Source organism: Melopsittacus undulatus, chromosome 9 (assembly GCF_012275295.1).
Source record: "Melopsittacus undulatus isolate bMelUnd1 chromosome 9, bMelUnd1.mat.Z, whole genome shotgun sequence".
NCBI classification, from domain to species: Eukaryota; Metazoa; Chordata; class Aves; order Psittaciformes; family Psittaculidae; genus Melopsittacus; species Melopsittacus undulatus.
The window spans coordinates 8,827,893-8,845,975 of record NC_047535.1 but is presented as its reverse complement, the minus strand read 5'-3'; the positions used below and the strand labels follow the sequence as shown (position 1 = coordinate 8,845,975).

Genomic DNA, 18,083 nt, shown 5'->3' with positions numbered 1-18,083 from the left:
ACTGTGCCATTTTTAACAGGGACAAGCCCCACTCAATCCAGGCAATACCAAACTGCCAGGAAGGTTAGAGCTGTTCGGATTAATGAAAGAAAAACATTCTACTTGCATTCCCTGATGGTAATAGGGTTCCTCCTCCAGTAGAGAAATCACACAGTGTGAAAGGGGCTGGACACACCATTGACCTCCAGCAAAAGAGGTCTGTGCAGTGTAGCTTTCAATTGGTATTTAAAGCTGACATACAATCAAGCATTATGCAGCACACCAGCCTTTATCCAAAGCTGGCTGGTAAATGCTGTGTTTCTTTCCTGTGTGATGCTACTTAATAGACTGGTATTTTCACTGTTACCAGTGTCAGCTGCTTTCAGTTATCAATTGATCAGTTGTATTGTATCAATGGATTTGTGTAACAGCAAAACCAACAGATCCATTACCTATATTTTAAATTAACATTGACAATTGTAATAAATAATTTCTACAAAAAAAATGGGTCTGTATTTTTTTTCTATTTATTACACAGATATTTGTGTTTTGAGAGGGAGATATGGGACAATTAAAGGAGCTTCAACCTCTTCCCAGTGTTACTGGCAAAGTCCAGCAAATAAATACATGTTCCTTCAGCACAGTCTTGCTATGCAGCATGTTAGAAAGAGGATTGTCCTTGTTCTACAGGAGCCTGCTCACCCACTGATCTCTTGCACCACTCACTATGTGATGGCAGAGTATTCCCATCTTGTGAAGACTATAATTCATCCTGTTTGGCTGCTTCCTCATGTCCTGATTCTGAGGCAGCAGCACAGAGGTGACCTGTGTTAGAGTTTCTAGCATTCAGGTGTCTCGATGCCTGCTGAGGCTGTAATAATAATCCTGTTGGCAATATCCTTGGCCTGAACATTGAATAAAATGGGGACAGACTGTGTTAGTTTTTGGCACTTCTCAGAAGCAGAAAGTTTCTTATCCCAGAATTATTGTGCCGAATAAAACTGTGGGTCCATCTTTCCTGCCTATAATATCTACTGTTTTACATTGTAAGCAGTGTCTGAAAATAGGCTGGTTTACTGTGCTGGTGACATGCTCACTAGTTCTGTGGAGCCCACAGACCAGAGCATTGAGCACGCATTGCCTGGTTAATATTTAAACGCATTCAGGTGCTGTCACTGATGGTGGTGTTACATGTCCATTGGCCTCCAAGAGCTTTGGAAAGGGGTGAATAGCAAGAGCTCAGCCTTTGCTTGCAAGGTGCAAGGCCGTTCAGTAGTAATGAGAAGCAGCTGTTCACTGAACAGCACCATAAAGTAACCTGGATCTTGGTGTACCTTACATAGAGCCTACTTTGTAATGAGAAACACTGAGTGAGTTGGCTATATATGAACAATTGTATTGCAAGGATGTATTTAAAAAATACAGCACTTACTTGCCGAGTCAAATAAATAATATTAAGGTTTAATATGTATATTCATGTGAGCATTGCTTATCATTTCCCAGATCCATGGCTACAAAACATCCTGCATGTTTGGTTTTGGTTTTTTAACTAACTTGTACTCAGTACAGTTTTATTTCATTCAACTTCTTTTGTAAAACATAAATCTGTTTTCATCCCCTCACCTAAACTGAAATCCAACCTAAAATAGTCCGTACTTCAAATTGAATCAGTCAACATTTTTGTATTACTATTTTATTATTCATCCTGTCAATTGTATCCACAGCCATACCCGGTGACTTCTCAGCCCCTGACAGTCATCTGTTGTCTTTCTGGTGCCATAAAAATGTGTGGACTTTAGCTAACTGCAGTTATAACAGAATGAACTTGCCAGGGAGCTTAGTGGAAGCAGAAGCATGTAAGTAAGTAAGAGTTTTGGCATTTAGCTGAGCAGAAGGTTTTGAAAAACTAACTTTCTTTCATTTAATGTGGGAGACAGTTTTTTGTTGTGATCTCAAGAGCTGTGTAACCTAACCATAGAAAGGCCATTTTCTATCTTACCCTCCCCAACCCTTGCTCCTAGACAGCAGCACCATTTAACCCATATTGCTCAATCTTCAAATAGACCACGTAAGGCCTGAAATATATTTCAGCCACATTATTATTCCTGTCAGTAGTGATAAGCCAGGACAATCTCACTTCCTGGGATGAGAAAATCAGCTATAGCTGTGTAACAGGGAAGACCATTCTCAGGAGATACCTGAATGACAGAACAGTACCAGCTGGATACTGGAGATGGATACTGCAGGAAAGCAGAAATTAAAGTCAAACCACCTGCATTAATTTCCTGTGGTGTCGCTATCAAGTGACAGACACATAGGTTTTAGGTAAGGCATCTGTGCTTTAAGAAACATTACCTAGTACTACTCTCTCAGCACTAAGACTATAGGAGAGGGGATGAGGTTACTGTTGTGCTGGGAATTTCATCATGATCTCACATTACACCATTGCCAAAGGAGCAGAAATACTTGTTTGTAAGGGGCTTTTCCCCAGAATAATTTCTCATTGAGTCTTGTCACTGCTTCCTCATCACAGACCCCTTACTGTGTCCTGACTGCTGAAAAATGGACTCCAGCTGAGGTTCAAACTCAGAAACTGAAAATTATTCTATTTCCAAAGTGATGGAGCTCTCCCTCAGCTTCTGTTTCTAAGGCTATACAGTGAGCATACATGCTGGATTCAGCTCCATGGCTAAGGGATCATTGTAGCGGTGTGTTTTGTGAAGACAACACATAAGAGGAAGGAAGGGTGTAGCTGCAGTAGTGGTTTCTACACCTCCCTCCCCCATCCTTTGGTCAGAAAGAAGGTGGGGTGACACAACACCCTCCAACCTGGCTGCTGGAATGGCCCTTTGGGGGGCTGCAAGAGCCTGGACACATCACAGCAGCTTCAGCTTATGGTGGAAGAGATGGTGCAAAACTCTGCAAGGGTGATATAAAAACAACCTCTTTTGGGGAACCGCATAAACTGTGCCTTGTTGTCCAAGGCATTTGGGAGAATCGAAGCTCTGGAAGTGGAGGGACCATCTCTGCCCCTTACAGGCTTGAGCAGATGCTGTGACCCCTCAGTGGCTGCTCAGCAGAGACTAAGCACGAGTGTGACACTCGGCTGGGCCTATGACCACCCTGCTGGCAGGAGAATAGCCGAACCCTCCGGCTGTTCTCGGGGTGTGATTCAGCCCGTACACGATTTTGCAGCGAAAAGTAACAAATCAACCCAAAACACACCACCAAAACATCACCGCTAGGCGGCGCGCGCGGACAGGCAACAGGGCGCTGCCTAAACCCGCAGCGGTAGCGGAAACGTCACGTACATTATATTGCGTTATGTTATATTACGTTATGTTACGTTCTGCTATATATTATATATGACGTTATGTTGTGTTACCTGTTTAATGATTTATATGATCTTTTTAATTATCGAAACGATACATATTTAAGTGTTATAATTTAGTCTTTCAATCTTTATTAACAAATTAAGCATATTGGCATACAGAAGCTAATACATTTAATGTACATTGTATTTCATATATTAATGGCTGGAAAGTAGCTGGTCTCTATTTAAATATATATATAACTAAAAATTACACAGTAATTTTAGGACTAACGTCATGTAATGAATTGTATATGCTTATGTATAGGTTGTTGTTAAGCTAGTTCTAATGGCTGTATATACATAGACATCCACACAGAAATATACACACACACACACTCCCCTTATATACATAAATATATATACACAGACATGCGCTCACATAAATACACACACCCATTCCCCCAGTTACACATATATGCACAAATACACACACAAATACACATGCATATGCACACAAATACACCCCTTACACAAATACACTTCCCATTATATAGACATACGCATATATGCACAAATACAGACATAAGTCTCCATACACATGTGTACATATACACACACACCCTCTTTATACACACACACACAGGGTGCATTTTTGGTTTTCTGGCTTGAAGGTGCTAGATGGGTTATCTCTGACGTACTAACTACTATTTTGAAACAAGATTGAAAAAAATGGTCCTTGGATGTTAGAAACACTGATTCTGCCACCAAAAAATCCCACTTGAATTTTGGAGCCCCCAGAAAGTTTTGTAACGGAGCCTGCCCAACCAGCACCATCCCCGGGGTGGAAAATAAACAAAGTCGCATTTGATCCAACAGTGAGATTCTCAGAAGCTTTAAAAGCCGCCTGCTAGAAAAAATGTGTACACTTTTTATCTATTATTTCCATATATATTTTTATTCCATTTTCACCCTGTTTAATGATTTCTTTTTGTGAATAGGGGAACGAGATTTTAATATATTTAATATATATTTAATAACTATTTAATATACTATATTATGTTTTAATATAAGATAGCCCCCACCTGCCCCAAACACAGCCCTTTCCCATGTCTGCCCACTGAGTATCCCCTTTCCCACTCCCATCTCCTTCCCTTTGCCTCTCCCTGTCTCAGATCCTGTAAGTATGACTGGGCAGGCCTGCCATGTGCTCTGGTCTCTGCAGACAGGCCAGCAAGTGCACATAGCTGTGTTTTGGGCTCTTGGATTTTGCCTTTTGCAGTAAGCAGGAAGTTGTGTGCCTTACAGATGCTGTACTGAGTCCTGTGTGTGCATCAGCAAACACCATTTCAATGCACAGAGACACAAAAGAGACAAGAGACAAAAATAAAATAAGAAATTTGCATTGAATATTTATTTTGATAAACATTGTGTACTCCAAACAACTACATGTTATTTCAGTTGTAAGCCACAATCTGTTGGAACCAACGTCCCAAGAGCTCTTGTCATCATAACCCAGACAGTCAATGCATTACCACGGTCTGCGGACATAGAGAGCTTTCAAGTGCAAAGCAGATTATCAGAAAAGACATATTGCTGACCTCCTTAACAACCTGGACAATGCTAAACTCCAGTAAAAATGCTTCATATGTCTGCAATTTAGTTGTCTTAGTGCCATTGTAATAAATTAATAGAAAATATATATATTTTTTTCATTGGAAAGTCTATAAGAAAATGTACAAACTTCGAACTCCGAAAAAGGACCAGCTGTTTCGGCGACAGGTAAAACAAGCATTCAAACAGAGGCAAAACCCCAAACATCCAAACAAACAAAGAGACAAACAAACAAAATGCAAACAAAACCCCTCCACTCTACCAATGGCAATTGCGTAGGCAAACATAGAAACATCTGCAGTAATAAAAACTTACAAAGAGGGGAACTGCAGCTTGTGCAGGGACTGTACAAGGTGTACAGAGAACAAGCAGTCAGATAATTCACTAGTCAAAATGTGCGTGTGCAATTTCTAGAACAGTCAAAGATTAAAAAGTAATCCTATGGCACAAAACTATTGCTGACTGGTGATGGTAGTAGGCTTCATTCTGTCTTCAGAGCAATACATTGACTTTATCCCATAAAGACCAACAGAAGCCCTTTGCATTTCCCAGCTGTGGCTGCCCCACTATGATGCTCTATTGTCCCTCAGGCTCACAGACTGCAGTGATCCTGTATTCTGTATTCACAGCATGAGACCCACCTTAGCTCCAACAGGCCCCATGTGACAAGACTTGTGTGATAGAACAAGCTACATGAAAGTTTTCTTCTTTTAATAAAATGAGATTTTTTTAGGAAAGAAAAAGAAAGAAGTTTTTCCTAGAGCCAAGTGTTATGATTTCACCCTGAGAATACCCAAAATAGTAAATTCAGATGCTACACTTCACAAAGGCAGCATGCTCACAGGAGCTGAACAAACCTGCCTAGGGAATAGACCCACCTGGTATAATCCTCCCGGGGAATTAGTGTGCTTCCAGGAAGCAGAAGAGAAACAGCTGATGGCCCAGTGAAGCAGGACACCACAGAGGGCAAGCGCTACCCTACGTGTCATACAAAGCCATATCCCAACCCAAGTACATTTTGAGCCTGGCTTTCCTGCCCACCCACTGTTTTTTTTCAAGTGCTCATAAAAGAAATACTCCTGCTTTGGTCCATCTTTTGCGAGCAAGCATGTTCCCAAAATTGGTATCAACAGAATTGCCTAAGGACAGTGAAGAGGTTTAGACAACCCAAATTAGCCTACTCAAGGGACTTGGGTTTAGTCTATTTGCTCGAATTCAGGGACCTGGCTCTATTTGCCTTTGGAGTTAAAAACAACCCACTTTACTTGATTTTTACAAGTGTTGCCCATTCATTCGGGAAATGGCACAAATGCCTGAAGAGCCTTCATGAACAGACTCTTGTTGAGAAGTAGGGGAGGGAAAGCTTAGCTCTTCTTCTAAATACAACACACATGACATTCAGTGAGTTCAGAACAACTATAGAATAAGGCTGAAAAGAATATTTCCAGTTTCAAAACCCAGGAGAGGCTTGAGGGGAATGTAACCTACAATACTATATCAATTTTGCTCAGGGCTGCTTTGACTTTCACAGCAATTGATCCAAACCAGGTTTACAGATTGCAAACCTGCCGAGCATTTGGAATGACACAAAATTCTTGTTCTTTCATGCTAGCTGCAAGATAATATTTTGGATACTGTGGGGAAAAGGCAACTTAATGACATGAATTAATGAAACCACAGCAAAATGAAGTAACCATCAGCAACTAGAATGAATTTTGTACCAGTGGGAACAGGCAAAGACAAAGTGGGAAAACAAACCCAGATATTATTGACAAAACTGATATTCTGTGTGCTTTGAAAAGCTCATCATCCTGTCTTTTACCCCTACCCTTCGATTTCTTACAATAGCCACAGCCCTCAGAGACGCCTTCATGGCATTTCTGAGCCACAGATAGAAATATCACTGAACACCAGAAGTGCTTACAATGTTTTACAGAATAATATGTAAATTCGCAGCTTCAATAGATGTCCTCATGGGAGTTCTGATTCACGCTAATCTGCCTTCATTACCCAGATACTTCTTTGAAGAAGGGGAAAGGCTGTACAAACATCTAACTAGTGTATGGGGATTCCCACTCTGACTCTTCAGCTGCCTGGTAAGACCTTTGCCATCTTCCATCCAGATCTCTCGCAACCCTTCCAGCAGGACCAAAACACTCATGCCCATAAGCCTAAGGACAGGATTGGAAAGCAATACACAGGAGAGTGATCTGGTTCTATTCCCTCCAGCCTCCCTGGAAAACCAAGGCTTGCTCACCCTATCTGAGACTAAATAAGGTAAGTCCCAGTGTTCCCAAGTAAAAACTGGAAGCCTTGAACAGGATGGCTTTGACTGGCTACCACAAACACTCCAGACTGATCCTGAACATTATTATATGTAGGGACAATATGGGAAAAGCTGAGAAAATAAATTTGCAAATTGACTTTGCTTTCCTGCTGCTTCTTGAAGGAAAACATCTTATTTGAGCAACCACTATTAAAAAACCTTGATCCATAGGAGAAATATGATTATCTGAGCAAGCAGAAACGCGTGGTTTCATCAGTTTCCACTGGCATGTTTTACCCGCTCCTCTCTCTTCCCCAGCCATGTGCCATGGGTTACCATGCTCAATACAGATCCCAAAAAGCATGACCAAACATCACAGAAGCTTTAGGATAAATTCTCACTGTCCAGTTATGTTTCCCAGCATCGAAGTAATAATTCAAATATACTCTTTCTGTCTTAGATTTTCAACCAACCTTTAAGTTGGCATCAGGTGTTTGTGAGCAGCTAGTTACACTAGCTAGCACTAGTTACACTAGGGAAAAAAAAGGGTTTGGACAGCTTAGAGGCTGGTAAAAGCAACAATCCTTGATGGCCTTCAGACCTAGAACTCCCCTTTCGAGGCACAGCACATAAATTAATCTGTCACAGAGGTGCTGACAAAACCAGTACCTTGTAAACCAGGTCAAACCTTGCTTAGTAATACAAGAGTCAACACGGTGTCAGTGAGCAAGTCAACTGATGAGGAGCTGGTGATCACAGAACGTACACTGATCACAGAGGAAGGCTTGTCTGTCACATGTGGCCACTCTAGCTACAGTAAGGTTTCATTTTGAACAGCAACAACAACAACAAAACGCTACACCTCTGGAGCAGGCTGGCGAGGTGCCTGCGGCGAGCAGTCAGTAGTCCATCCCACGGGGTAGTGCTGGCAGCCAGAAGGCAGAGCAGTGTGTCCTCATAATTTCATTTTCTTCACCACAGGAATTGGCAGTGCTTGATAGATTTTAGCCGAGTCCTCATTAGTGACCAGCTTCACCCATACCGGGCGGAAGCTGCCTTTGAAGCCGACAAAAGCCATTTTTTCTGCAAATCAAGGCAAATAGATTAGGAATGTGTCGGGGCTGCACCAGAAAACCACTTGTGTGTATGGCTACAGCCAATAGCTGGATGGGAGCACATGCACAGGAGCATACAAGCGCACACAAACTGTGCCAGTTACACATTCTCCAGGTATTATACTTTCCTAATGAAGCTTCATTAAAATTATATTTACATGTTATATGCATCCCTTAATTAACAATGTGTGGTACATAGCAGAGGAGAAAGAGGGCATGAAAAAACCCTTCCTAGCAAGCAGCTTGAGCTATCTGTTGAAGGTGTCATTATTGGCATGGTGGTTATACTCAAAACCTGCTTGGGAAAGGGTAGGAGATGATAAGGAACAGGACAACAGGCGAGACCTATGTTAGCAAGTAAAACATACACACACACAGAGTAGAGGACAGTGTGCCAAAAGCTCACAGTTAAGAGCTGATTAGAGCAACATACACATAAAGCAATGTTTTAGTGCAATATGTGATGCTTTGAAGTTGCTATGCTTTGTGCCATCAAGTCAGAATTTTGTTTCAAGAGAAAACCAGCTAAAAATAAGTTCGGACTAGTAAAAAAACGTGTTTCGGGGCACTTAGGTGGAAAAAAGTCCAATATTCCTATTATTAATATGCCTTTTTATTTAAAATAAATCTGGAAAATCAAACACCTGAATTCTTTACTTATAAGAACAACTGCCAGAGCACTTTTTCCATCTACAGCATTAAACTGAGCGCTGTTATCCAAAGCGGCAGTGGGTACAACCTTACCGAATAAATAAATGACTGGTCCCAGGATGTTTGAGCACATGCTGATAGAAACAAGCAAGGCAAAGTTTAGAAGCAGAAAAGAGGTCCCTTTGCTGGAACCATGAGAGGGGAATAGATCAAAGGGGTTTAGAACTACAGTTCTGAAAAGTGGTTACCTTTTAACCTAAATCCCTCTTCTGCTCCGAGTCTTTCCAGTACTTTAGTCCATGGTCCTCTTGAAATGAATCTTCCTTTAGATGTCACCAGCACGATGGAGCTGAAAGAAACAAAGCCTTTTATAAACAGATGAAGAGTCACAACACATTCCTTGCTTGTCTGCCTTGAGCACCAGTAACTCCTGCCTGTGGGACTCAAAGACACTCAAACTACAGTGGTTTCTGCTTTAATGGCTTTTGACAATGCTTTCCAATAGTTTAGTCATACAAAACCATTAGAAAGCAGAGAGAATTCCCTTTTTCCTTAAAAAAAAAAAGAAAAAATCCAACTGTTTTCTAGAATTACTTAAATGTTTCCAACCAGCAATTCCATCCTGCTTTGCTCAGAAATGAACATGCTCTCCTTCAGATGCTCTTTGTAAATCTCAAGTAATCTCTTGTTCTTTCAGCAGCAGCAGATTAAACATGAAGAAATTAACCTCTTTAAGAACTTTGCTGGCCTCATGCTTTTCATTCATTTCATTGGGCTTTTGCTTACAAATTCTATTATTTTTGTTATTTTTATTATTATTACTACTACTAATACTTATTACTGCCTTACTTGCATGTACTGTATTTCACCTCAAAATTCTTGGGGTTGTCTTCAAATACTAAGTGATAAACAAAAACCATGGGGTAGTGCATCAAGCTAATGCAAATCTGTAATTGCTTGTGTAAGACTTAGTAACTGCCTAAACTTAGTTCTAGATGGATAGAATAAAACCTCAAATTAAAAATGAAGAGATAACCATGTAGTGAGACTTTTTTTGGGGGAGCAAGAGATACTCATTGAAGTTAAGCTCATTACTTCCTACAAAATACATAAACACCTTCAATTAGGAGTTCAAAGGCTATGGAGGAAGAGCTGCAGTCCAGTGAGTGCAGTGGAAGTTCTGATGTTAAGTGCAGTTAAGTCATCTTTGTTCACTTCCTGGTTAGAGCTGCATGACAGTAACTGAGCAAACGCTTGCTTAGATGAATTATTTTGTTCCACCTTTACGGGTTTCCATGAACAAAACTTCCTTGACTCAAATGGCATTTGCAGTCTTACAGAATGAGAGCCTTGCTGGGTCTGCTTTCCAGCTTCACAGTGGACACAAGTCACTATATTTAATTAGGCAAGAACTCCTGCAGAGCTTAAGGCCTGAGCGCAGCAGTTACCTCTTAACACCTCAGCTGGAACTAGAACTGTTCAGGGATAAATAGCAACGGGTGGTGGCAGGGGAAGAAGAGAAGCAAAAGAGTTAAGAATCATCAGGACTTTTCCTAGAACAAACCTGAGGTGTTTAAATGCTCCTGTGCTTACAAGAGCAGCAGGCTGGTTTTGACTACTTTGCAAATGCTGAATCACCTCTTTCTGATTCTTTCAGTTCACTAAAATCATTGCTTTCTGTTAAGCCTTTCCTGCTATGGAAGTTTAAAATAAATTCATCAGATGTTTTGTGTTTTTATCCCTCATCAGAATTATGGATTTATTAAAAATGGAAAAAGGAATTCGGCCCACAGAGAGCTGCTTAAATGACTGAACAGGCTTGTCCTTGCTAGAAACACCTTGCATCCCCAAATCCATACATCTCAAAGTTGCTTTAGCAGTCTCTTCACAGGAGGCTGGTAAGGCTGGTGGGCGCCCTTCCTTTCTGTTAGCACCACCTCTGTACAGTCCATGCTCCGCATGGCACTGGGAAAGGTGACAAGATCCTCCACATCTGAATCTGAACAACACTTTCATCCAGCAAATGGATGAAAGCTGTTTTATGGCTGCAGCTGAAGCTCATCCCTGATCAAATCGGAAAAGCCTGCAGGGGTTGGTCTGGGTGAAAGAAGAATAGTAATTTATGGGTTCAATCAAAGACACAGCTGAGTGAGACCTGAGAGGTGCTGATCATGTTGGGTCAATTTCCAGTCCTAATCCTAATCCTGTTCTAACACTAATTCAGAGAAGACAATGAGGCTCAGAAAGACCTGAATACAACTAAACACTAATTACAATCCCATCTTCTACAGTAAGAAAGAAGACAGGAGCTGGATTTAGCCAGGATTGAGATGGGATTTTTGCAAAGGGGAGGTTGGTTTCTCTGAAAAGACCTTTGATATTTTTTATGAAAGAAAAGTGAGCAACCACCATGCTTTCCTGCAGTAGCTACTCAGTGTGGGGTTTGCAATTTTCAGAATTACTTGAGACAGAAGACACACATCTGTGTCCACTTGCGTGGCACTATGCTGAAACTTCCCCAAGCCTCTAAAATAAATGCCAGAGCAATATCCTTCTGATCTGCCCACAGCTATTTCAGATAATTCATCAACAAAGCAATCATACTGGTATTACATGTTATGTATAAAACCAGATTTAATAACAATGAAATATATTCATTTCCCAATAGCACTCTACAAACAAATACAAGAACAACCCCTCTGGTTAAATGGTTTTTGATGTTATTCTCATTCCAGCACATGAAGCCACTGTCCTCCAGGATGAAGGAACATGTGTTGGCTACTTACCACCCACTTGCAAAACTCTGTATTTCTGGCTCCCCAGAAATAAAGAATAAAAGCATCCAGCTCTTAGGTCTGGGCAGGGAACATGTGCAGCAAGGAATGTATTTTATTAGTGGAATTTTCTGTGATTTGAGAGAACACGCAGGCAATAGAAATATGTAAACTGTGCACATCTGTCCCAATAAGCACTTGGTGAATTTAAGTCTGCAGTTTGTCTATAACCCACAACAGGTCTGCAGTTTATTAATCAAATGTACCTCTGTGGTTTATCTAGGCTTGATCAGTTCCTAAATCACAGAGCCCACTGCCTGATTGTCCTCCTCACATTTGGACTCTATTGGAGTTGGCAGGTACAAAAGGACATTGTTAGACTGGTCAGTCTGGCCCATGTTGGGTGACAAAAAATAGGAAAAAGATGAGTGTTGTACAGCATTCTTGTACATTGCACCTTAGTAACACCAGGTTATTTACTCACTGGTCTTTGATGTTGTTGACATAATTTTCTATCTGTGCTGGGATTCCCTGTAGAATTGAGTTTTTGAATGTTACTCGATCAACAACTTTTCCATGATGCCCATCAATCACAACCAGTTGGATACCTTCATCAGTGAGGAAAAACCTGACACCATCAACCTGCAAGGGGGAAAAATATTCCTGATCTATCATAGTTACACAATTGCAAACAACCACCTGCAACAAACGGTGATAGACCTGAGTCACAGGACTACCCATTATATCTAAGGGCAGAATTCCAGAGCTTTGAGGTCAAGCTGTCCTGCATTTTTAATAGCAAGGGGAAGTTACAGCCATATCTGGTCTTTTGCAAAATACAAAGGAGAAGTGATCTGAATTTAACTATCCATGGTGACTTCATAAGCATGTTTTCCATAACAACGAAGCAAGTGTCTTAGAACTTTGTCCCATACAGTTCACGAAGAGGACCTGCTCACCTCAATGTATGCAAAGTCATCCTTTAGGTGGAAGTATTGTTTCTTATAAGTTTCGATTTTCACTTCTAGTAGATGGTCCTTAGTCTTCTGTTTAAAAAAACAAAAAAAAAGAAAAAAGGAGAGAAAAGAGTTTTTCTGATGAGGATGTCCATTACCTGAACATTGCATTTCAGAAAGCATTTTAAACCCTGAAATTCAATCAATAAGAAAGCTACATAATAAGCTCTGACTTGCCAAATTACATTGCTAATGAGACTGTGCACCACAATAACCTCTCTGCTCATCCTGTCATCATTTAAATGGTTTTACCAAGTGGCAGTCTATAAGTGATTCACACTTTTCAGAGCTGACACGTAACTCTCTGAGGATTTGCTGTACATTTCTGCTCCAAGGGTGACAAGTGAAAGAAAAAGAACCCAAACCAGATAAATATCGCCCTCCCTCCCCTAGAACCAGACTGTACTGGATATAAGAAACAGTGTTGTGCATTATATGAGACACTCAGCTATGCTGTCCACTCTCTGTCACTGCTGTTCTTATACCCTGGAGGAACTGGAGGCCAGGCAAGGAATCTCATTTCAATCCAGAATCACATTCCCTGGACCAACCTGTCTTCCAGCTCATCACTTTTGACCCTGTGCTTTTAAACAGAGCATATCACAACAGCCCCAAAAGACTAAGTATCCAACTCCAACCAATGTCTTGGGTGGTTCTGTCCTTTGAGGACCTGTGCTCTCTGCACATGCAGGAACCTGTTTCATACTCTTTCACATGCCTGAACCACTTCAGAAAATCAGGCATAGATTATACTGAACCTGGTACAAAGTCCTTCTATGCCTGTGGGCACAATATGTGCCAGAACTACTGATTTACACTGGCAGTAATTTCGTGATAAGAAATCAACTACTTTACCAGCTGTGCACTAGAGAGCTTCTTAGGCATTGGCACTTCCACTATTGGTGTCTCAATGTACTTGGGATAGGCCATGGCTTCACAGTCGCTGATGCCAGCTGTCTTTGGGATCACAGCTTTGATCCTTATTCGTTCACAGCCCTTGACAGAGCAGAAAGCAAATTTCTCCTTCTCATTTTGAGCTTTAAGTTTCAGAAACAGCAGCCTGCAGGTAGCAGAGAAAAGATAGAAGCATCCTTGAGACTTCTGTGCAAAATATTACCAACTCCCAGCTTTGGTGACTCCTCACTAATGCCCTGCAATAATGTGCATTGCAAACCCTCAGTGCCAACATCCGTGTTTTATAGTTCTCAACATACCACATGCAAGTAAAAGGGGACACGCATCTCAGAAATGGTTTGAGGAGGTCAGGGAACTTTAGACAGAAATGACACCTGAACTCCCCTTGTAATGGTAGATTTATGTGGAAGAAAACACTTTGTATTTTAGGTCTGTCTTTCTTTCCCATCTTTTTAATTCTTTAAAAGAAAAAGCAGGCTTCACACTCCTAGATTCTGTGCATCCCTGTGGTGGTGTTTATAAATTATTGCTGTTCAAAACAGAAAGGGTTGGGTGTGTCTCCAGCTTGGTTTCATGGTCTGCACTTTCCTTTTGTCTTTTCTTTCTAATTCTTATTTACTCAGCAAAGCATTTCCCACAGTAACTGGCACTGCAGCACAGGCTGTGAATGACTGGCAGCCATGTGAGTCCCAGGAAAATTAAGCACTGGTCACATTCTCAGAAAGACTTTCTGGTTTTGTTGTGCTCTCTATTAATGGCATTAGACAAACAGCTCATGATTTCAGCAGCTTTGTCATAGCAGTGTGCATATTGGCAAGGCCTGCTTTCTTACCCAGTGTCCTCATCCCAATAGTAATATCCTTTGCTAGGGTATCTGTGCTCCAGTTTCTCCATTTGAGAAGCTCTGTAGAAGGTTCCAGTTTTGTATGTTTTCTTCAAGAGACGATTATGGATGTCTGAGAGAATGGAAAATGTTGTCCCTTTAGGATAGCAAAACCCTACTTGGATCCAGTCGTTCCTAAAAATAGTAAAGACCCACATTATAACAAGTCTACACATGACTATTATTTCCTGAGCATGCTAGAAGCCAAACTACATAATTCACTCTGAAATGTAACTTAATTTTTTTCCTGGCCAGTTAAAATTTTAATGGTTTGGGATGAATCTATGCAACATAAATTAGACATAACAGCCATGGGTTGTATCTGCCTCTGACTCCTATACCTGTGACTTCCATGCACCAGGAATGAATTAGCTCTAGGCTTCTAAAAATGAACCGTGTTATCTCGCAGGGCTTCCCAGGAGAGGAAGCAGGAATCTGGGATGTCAAATGGAAAGATGGTGAACTCAATGGACTTCCTGGAACAAGCATGTTCATTCTGGAAGAGCTCATGAGGTGATAACCTCACCCATTAAAAATGTGCAGTTACATTACTGAGCTGGAATGTTGGAATTCAGTCAGATCACTCACTTGTTGAAGTTGATGAGCCATATGGCCAGCTCTTCAGGGGCTGTCTTGTCCCAGTGGATGGTGTAGCCTTTCCTCAGAGTTATAACTGGCTGATACTGCTGGTAATGAGTGCTTTTGCTCAAAGCCCCTTCCAAGTAGAGTGGGTGATTGTGGTAGTCATTTTTAATTATTTTCATTTTCAGGTTGGCTGGTTTGTAGGCTTGGATGTATATCTAGATGAAAAAAACACATCATCAAGGCTTTAATGAACTGCAGCAAAGCATTAGAGGCACAGACATTCCATCGCTGTGAGCTGGTGCAAAGCCTATGGCTTCAGCAGTGACTTGTATGCAGTACACTTATATTCAGTTTCTTAGGCTCCCTTTTCAACAAAGCAAAGTGTTTTCAGAAAACCAAGAAGGATCTTTTCCTCATCCACGGAGTTTCAGAGTGTGGGCCAGTCAAAGAGGCCTGCAGTAGGGCTGAAGTATTTCAGTGTTCGTGGCAACCCTCAGCAACAGGACAGTATCTGCCTCAGACATCTGATTTCTGTTGAACAAAGACCCTTCTGTCTGGATTTCAGAAGCATGAAAACCAGCTCAGTGGTTAGAAATTGGCTTTAGTGGCACTACACAGGGAAAATACCCAACAGTTGCAACACCCAAGACAAAAACAGGCACTACTCAGAGGAAAGTGAGGACTCTCTCAAGGCAGCAGCACTCAGAGCCCGTGTGGTAGGAAGAATGGTTTGGTGGTTACACAACAGGATGAAAGATCATGACAGCCAAAGTCTAATTTTGACTGCTCAGCACATTTCCCATCACACTGTGGGTAACACTTCCCTCCTTAAATCAAGGAAAAATAACTAGCTGACAGCCCATAGATTTATGAATATTAATCTGTTAATGCTCATGGAGCTCTTAAGGGAGTTCAGGCAGAAGTTGTTAGAGCTGTTAGCAGTCAAGGCCAAAGCATCCGAAAATTTACCACAGTATCCTCATGTTCAAAACCACCTGCGCAGACAAATAAACACTGAGCACCCTGAAGAAAGGCCATTTCTAAAGGTTAAGCTTTACAATGCCAAGAAATTTAAAATAAAGGGATAACAATACTGCAAGATAAGCAGCTTTACCTGTGCAAAGTGTCCACTGCAGATGGAACCTCTCCAGTCGGGCACGTCAATGCAGTCAGGGTGCTTGATTAACCAGTTATCTTCTTTTATCAGATATGAGCCTGGATACTCTGATACAGAGCCATCCACATCATGAAAAACTGATGTTTTATCACCATCCATATCCAGATCATTGAACCAGGGGCCAGGTTCTCCAAAGAAGACCCTTGAGGTAATCTAAACAAAACAGTGAAATGCATTTACATCTCCACAGAGGAATTTATCATTTAGAGTACACAGCAAAGGATGGTTATGGTCACTAGAGTGGCTCAAAGAACCCTTTTTCTTTGGACAAGAAACAGAGTTGGGTTTCTGTGTCAACTTGTGCATGAAGAAATCTGTGTATTCACTAACATCACCACTCTTTAAATGGCCACAGATTCTGGATGCTCAGCTTTGAGACTTGATGTTCAATGGCTCAACTCCAGATAAAGCTGAGATTGTAAGTCCTCTCAGATAGCACTTATGTGGTAATAAAACTACAAAATTCTGAAACTGACCACCCAAAGATGGAAGCATCAAAATCATTTTCAGCTGAGCTGAGCTGGTCTTGCTAGTTGGCTGGAACATCAGTGCCATTTGGTACAGGCATATTAGTATCCTCTGCCTGCATGCTGTCTCTTTGTTAAGACTTAAGTCAGTGTAGAGCTGGGTCACACACTTAAAAGGTGTGTTTGATTTGTCAGACAGAGCAGACACAGATTTCCCTTCTGACCATGTGGGACAGGGTGAAATAAACAGAATTTCAGCCTCAGCTATGAGGTTTGTTTTAAAATTCTGGAGGAAGGTTCAGGAAAGGGTGTGATTTCACTAGAGCCACTTCACACATTGTCTCACAATATATTTTTAAAGTTCTAAAGCCACATAAACCCACATGGATTCTGGGAATAATCAGTAACCTCCAGTGGGAAATGGCTGCTCAAGCAACTTCTGAGTGATATTTTTATCCAGCATAAATAAATGTCATGTCACCAGCCTGCCTGGTGCAATGTGAGAGAAGAACCAACCAAAACTTCTAGGGGAATTTTGCCTTTCCCATCCCATTTGGCACAGGGATTGCTAGTCAGCAATTTTCCGGACATCCAAGCCAGTCTGCTAATTTTTTGAAAGTTAGGCAGCCCAAATCATTTCAGGCCCAACCACATGTATTTATTTATTTGTTTGCAATGTTTGGCAGTTGGATTTAACAGCTGCTAGAGGTGAACCTCAGTTAGGACATATCTGTGCCATCAAATACAAATATAACTCAAAAGCACAGACCCCAGGACAGGTTCAGACCAGCACCCAGAAGTTCATATTGTAATTCAAAGTCTGGCAGACCCTTTTTGGCTGGGCCCTGCTCTCATTTATGTCTGCAGAACTGGAGTCCATGGAATTACCCTGGTGGGCAAGGCTGCGGAATTACTCTGGATCGGCTCAGTTTCACTGGCTGTTTCCAAAAATTAGTATTTTCTGTTTCTAGGTGAGTTAGACCTTCCATAAGAGACTTCATTCTGTTGTTGCTTTAATATTATACTGCTGTTGAAAATAAAGGTTCAGATTCTTCTCCCTGTTTCACAGTTTCTGAGACATACAAAAATGGAAATTATTTTCATATCATTTGAATTACATATTTGAATGTCATTATTTTGTTTGAAACTGATGTCTGCTTCTGGTTTACTGCAAACCTGTCAGAGAATTGGATGTTCCTGTTATTTCATCCATCCAATATTCTCTTTCTTAGCTGTGCCCTCTTTGTTAAGCTTCTGCTAAAGACAAGAAACCTTCTGAAGATCTTGTATTTCCTCCTAAAGGCTGCTACTACCACTTTTGCCCACAACCC

The 18,083-nt window shown here is 41.2% G+C and overlaps 1 protein-coding gene across 1 annotated transcript in view; it reads right to left on the bottom strand.

Moving 5' to 3' along the window:
- Window positions 1-4,676: 4,676 nt before the first annotated feature.
- Window positions 4,677-18,083, bottom strand: part of CEMIP (cell migration inducing hyaluronidase 1) — a 111,669-nt gene continuing 98,262 nt past the window's right edge. The window contains exons 22-29 of the mRNA XM_005148738.3: window positions 16,223-16,438; window positions 15,112-15,323; window positions 14,473-14,658; window positions 13,581-13,785; window positions 12,669-12,755; window positions 12,194-12,351; window positions 9,184-9,284; window positions 4,677-8,252 (exon numbers count right to left, since the gene is read on the bottom strand). Coding sequence (XP_005148795.2) covers window positions 8,125-8,252; window positions 9,184-9,284; window positions 12,194-12,351; window positions 12,669-12,755; window positions 13,581-13,785; window positions 14,473-14,658; window positions 15,112-15,323; window positions 16,223-16,438 — 1,293 coding nt within the window. The 3' untranslated portion in view covers window positions 4,677-8,124. The remainder of the gene's footprint in view (window positions 8,253-9,183; window positions 9,285-12,193; window positions 12,352-12,668; window positions 12,756-13,580; window positions 13,786-14,472; window positions 14,659-15,111; window positions 15,324-16,222; window positions 16,439-18,083) is intronic.